At 47.5% G+C, this 5,000-nt stretch overlaps 1 protein-coding gene across 1 annotated transcript in view; it reads right to left on the bottom strand.

The window, feature by feature from the left end:
* LOC130103901 (cell surface glycoprotein 1-like) overlaps positions 1–5,000 on the bottom strand; it is a 9,130-nt gene that overhangs the window by 622 nt on the left and 3,508 nt on the right. Inside the window, exon 2 of the mRNA XM_056270251.1 lies at positions 1,564–2,682. Coding sequence (XP_056126226.1) covers positions 1,564–2,682 — 1,119 coding nt within the window. The remainder of the gene's footprint in view (positions 1–1,563; positions 2,683–5,000) is intronic.

The following is a 5,000-nucleotide window of genomic DNA, read 5'->3' as shown; positions in this document are numbered from 1 at the left end:
ACATGCACTTTAACAAGTTGATTGTACTGAAATGTGTGTTGGCAGTGCCTGTACACAACCATCATATAATGATAAAAATCCATCCAGTGTTTTTGTTTTAATCTCCTTATATGTTTTCCCCTGCCTCAAATCAAGCCGTTCGAGCTTGTGACGTCACAAGCTCGGAAGCTCCTCCCACGATTGTTGATTGACAGCAACCGACAGCAACGTTTCAACACAGACCCGCCCTCGCTCGTCCTGTCAATCATAGTCCGCGCGGACCGGCGCGCTCATTGTTGATATGCTGGAGCACTGTCTATGAGCAGAATGGCGTCTAAGCGATTGTGGTGTTCTGTTCTTGGGTGTAATAACGAACACAGTCATTTTAATGTTCCTGAACCCGAACCGCTGAAGACGCAGTGGTTGAGTTTGTTTTCGAAGGGAATATTCCCCACGAGCAACGTCAATGCTCTCATGTGTGCGCGAATCATTTCACACACCAGACTGCTTTATAAACGAGGATCAGTATAAAGCTGGATTTGCTAAGAAGCTGCTCATGAAAAAGGATCGGTACCAGCTATTCGTGTTCCTGCTGAACCTCTAGAAGAACTGAAGTGAGTGTAACGTCTTATTAACCTTTATATTAATATTTATATTAATCTTTGGAAATCCCTAGCTGCACGCTTCACAATGAATGTGTCTATGGTTTACACTTAGGATACATTACGGCATGTTTTCTATGTGTGATGTTCTCAATATAATTCATAATCCCACGTTTATACTGAACAACGCGTTATGGTTATTGCGTCACATACAGAACAGTGCGTGTACGCACAGAACAGAGAGGCGGGGTGAGCGCAGCTCATGATCATTTAAAGGCATATGCACTGAAACGGCGTGCTGAAAACAGAGCTGTTTTTGACCAGGTAAAATAACTGTTTTCTTACAATACTAATGAGAATTTTTAATTAAAGTATATTACAAACTTTTAATTTAGACCCTAAATAATCATACTAGCTTATACAAAAATGGCATTATATGACCCCTTTAAAACTCATCTTTGATCCCCAAAATGACATATTTAAAAGTTTTCTCCTTGAAAACAAATTTTTTCATGCCTTAAAATATCTTGAATGTAACTCGACACCCTTGCCTCATTTAGTATGCGCGGTTCTATGAATATGCAGATGAGCCCCGCCTCCACTCACTCCCTCAGCTCAGAGATCCACTGGTTGACGGTCACACGTTGATCTGATTGGTTACAAGGTCGTTTGTGACGTCAGAAACACCAGCAATTTCAAACCGTGTGTTTGAGACTGTCTTTGGTTCACTGCAGTTTTAAGCAGAAAATACTCAGCAATGCTGTCGACTTATGAACTTACACACGGTGTCTTAAAGCGCATTAAAAACACCACATACACACATAAACTACATTAAACGCTGGATTTACACCACAGGGGGACTTGTGAAGGTATAAGTGGAAAAGGTATAAGTACAGATTGCTGCTGCAGATGCTGCCAGTGTAATGAATTAGTTTGACCTTCCCTGTGACCCCATTTACTGCCCCATAATCCCATGCTTTACCCTCTGCAGCTACTGCCTCCATCACAGGCACTGCACCCGGTTCCACTGGAGTTGGTTCTGGAGCTGGAGTTGGTTCTAGCGCAGGGCTTGGTTCCACTGGAGTTGGTTCTGGAGCTGGTTCTAAAGCTAGGCTTGGTTCCACTAGAGTGGGTTCTGGAGCTGGAGTTGGTTCTAGAGCTGGGCTTGGTTCCACTGGAGTGGGTTCTGGAGCTGGTTCTAAAGCTAGGCTTGGTTCCACTAGAGTGGGTTCTGGAGCTGGAGTTTGTTCTAGAGCAGGGCTTAGTTCCACTGGAGTGGGTTCTGGAGCTGGAGTTGGTTCTAGAGCTTGGATTGGTTCCACTGGAGTGGGTTCTGGAGCTGGAGTTGGTTCTAGAGCTTGGATTGGTTCCACTGAAGTGGGTTCTGGAGCTGGAGTTGGTTCTAGAGCTTGGATTGGTTCCACTGGAGTGGGTTCTGGAGCTGGAGTTGGTTCTAGAGCTGGAGTGGGTTCTGGAGCTGGAGTGGGTTCTAGAGCAGGGCTTGGTTCCACTGGAGTGTGTTCTGGAGCTGGGGTTGGTTCTAGAGCTAGAGCGGGTTCTGGAGCTGGGGTTGGTTCTAGAGCTTGGATTGGTTCCACTGGAGTGGGTTCTGGAGCTGGAGTTGGTTCTAGAGCTGGAGTGGGTTCTGGAGCTGGAGTTGGTTCTAGAGCTGGAATGGGTTCTGGAGCTGGAGTTGGTTCTAGAGCTGGAATGGGTTCTGGAGCTGGAGTGGGTTCTAGAGCAGGGCTTGGTTCCACTGGGACGTCTGATGGGAATTCTGGAGCTGACATTAGCTCAGCTGGCTTGGGTTCTGGAGTGGGTGTGAGCTGAACTGGTGTGAGATCTGATGTTGGTTCCAGAGCTAGGGCTGTTTCTGCAGCTGCAGCGACGACGAGTTCTGAAGCAGCAAGAACGTCTACTGGTTCTATGGCCTCCAGAGCAGCATCACTGCCGCTGACCGCTGTCTGCTCGGGTTTCCAGTCCTGGTTCTCCATATCCGCCGGTCCCGGAACCATCTGGTCCAGAACACTGCTCTGAACCGGCAACTGCATCTGGTCTGAGATGGTCTCGCTGACTTCTGCTACAATCCCATTACCATTGACTGGCAAAAGAACACAAGCAGAGGGGAAATAAAGTTTATTAACATGCAATAAACATGCAAACATAATCTTTTGTCATCAGAATAAATTATTTCTTTTAGTTACGAAATCTAAATAAGCCAAAGAGTTCTCCATATTCTTGACCCATTATATAAACTGTGCCTAGAGCAAGTGGGTAAAGGAAATATTTGCTCTCAGATCACATGGATTTAAAGATGCTCTTTGATTGAATGCTTCAGTTTTTCAGCTCATGCCTCAAAGCAAAGCCCTAAAGACGGAATCAGGCATCAAAAATCATATCACAGTCAAATCCATTTATTTGTCTGTAGTCTGAACAGATAAAAGTTAACCACACCCCAAATATAACTTTAAAATGTATAAACTTTGAAATGCATGGCTTTAGCTGAGCTCAGAAACACATACTGTAACAAGGAGTAAATAATTAAAACACACATTCCTGCCTTGCTTTAATGGTTAATATTTATCTTTCTCCAAACACTGATGACGCATCATGGAAGACGCTCTCATGGAAACCCAACAGAAACAGCCTGAGTCTCTCCATCTGAACCGCACACTGAGTGTTTAGCCAGTGTTTATCTTGCTTCATCGGACTGGTTTCATAACTACATTACATACAGGTTACGCATCACAGACGTTAGAACACAAAGATCATTTCACGAGGTCCTTTGCCCATATAATCTTGCTGTCCGCAGTGGAGGGGCTTGAGGAAGCAGCTTCAACTCGAGCTGAGATAAACCCCCCGGTGGGAACAAGCTCAGATAAACCCCCGGTGAACCCCCGGTGAACCCCCGGTGGGAACAAGCTCAGATAAACCCCCCGGTGGGAACAAGCTCAGATAAACCCCCCGGTGAACCCCCGGTGAACCCCCGGTGGGAACAAGCTCAGATAAACCCCCCGGTGGGAACAAGCTCAGATAAACCCCCGGTGAACCCCCGGTGAACCCCCGGTGGGAACAAGCTCAGATAAACCCCCCGGTGGGAACAAGCTCAGATAAACCCCCGGTGGGAACAAGCTCAGATAAACCCCCGGTGGGAACAAGCTCAGATAAACCCCCGGTGGGAACAAGCTCAGATAAACCCCCCGGTGGGAACAAGCTCAGATAAACCCCCCGGTGGGAACAAGCTCAGATAAACCCCCGGTGGGAACAAGCTCAGATAAACCCCCGGTGGGAACAAGCTCAGATAAACCCCCGGTGGGAACACTAATGCTTGGATGAGGAGTGTGGTGGCAAGATGCCTAAATTATGCAGGTGGAGTTGGGGAGGTGGAGGGACGCCAGAACAGCTGATGCCGGCGCGAGGTGAGTGGCTGCTTATACGCTCTGGCGGTTAAATGAAAGATTAGATGGGTTCACTCCTCCCGAAGTTACGTTGTGAACTTCAGTTTACGAGTTCCTTTGCCCATTTAATCTTTAAGCTAATAAGGTTAAGCGTACTTGGCTTGCTGTCCTCAGTGGAGGGGCTCGAGGAAGCAGCGGTCCTGGGGAGCTGTAGGAGGTTTTCAGGTGCTTTACTCATGGACATGTCTTGTGAAAGCCGGTACTCCGCAGTGATGCTCAGGAGTTACTCCTGTGGGAGCTGTATTTGGAGGAGCATGGCCTGGTGATGTTCTTAATAGAGTTTGATGTACCTCGCAGCGGCGTTTATCGACCTGGGTCGTGAGCAAACGGGAGCAGCCTCTGGACTGGAGGGAGAAACGTGGTAGAGATGAATGAATGAATGAATGAATGAATGAATGAATGAATGAATGAATGAATGAATGAATGAATGAGGCATTTATATAGCGCTTTCATTGGTACTACTGTACACCCAAAGCGCTTTACAATCATATCAGGGATCTCTCCTCAACCACCAGTGTGAGCATCCACTGGGATGATGCGACGGCAGCCACAGTACAACGGCGTCAGTGCGCTCTCACACACACACACACACACACACACACACACACACACACACACACACACACACACACACACACACACACACACACACACACACACACACACACACACACACACACACACACACACACACACACACACACACCAGCTATAGGTGGAGAGGAGAGAGAGTGATAGAGCCAATTCAGTGGATGGGGTTCATTAGGAGGCCATGATTGGCGAGGGCCGATGGAGGCAGTGTGGAGGGCTCGTTTTAGACGAACGGGAGGGGACGCACTGCATCCAGATGGGAGAGCCCACGCAAGGCGCGTGCACACACACACACACACACACACACACACACACACACACACACTTTGATACCAACCTTTCTTTTGAAAGCCACGTGTCTAGTATCTGT

The sequence above is a fragment of the Rhinichthys klamathensis genome, unplaced genomic scaffold, assembly GCF_029890125.1.
Source record: "Rhinichthys klamathensis goyatoka isolate OS25496 unplaced genomic scaffold, OSU_Roscu_1.1 h1tg000300l_1, whole genome shotgun sequence".
In the NCBI taxonomy this organism is placed as follows: Eukaryota; Metazoa; Chordata; class Actinopteri; order Cypriniformes; family Leuciscidae; genus Rhinichthys; species Rhinichthys klamathensis.
This window is presented reverse-complemented; position numbering and strand designations above follow the sequence as displayed.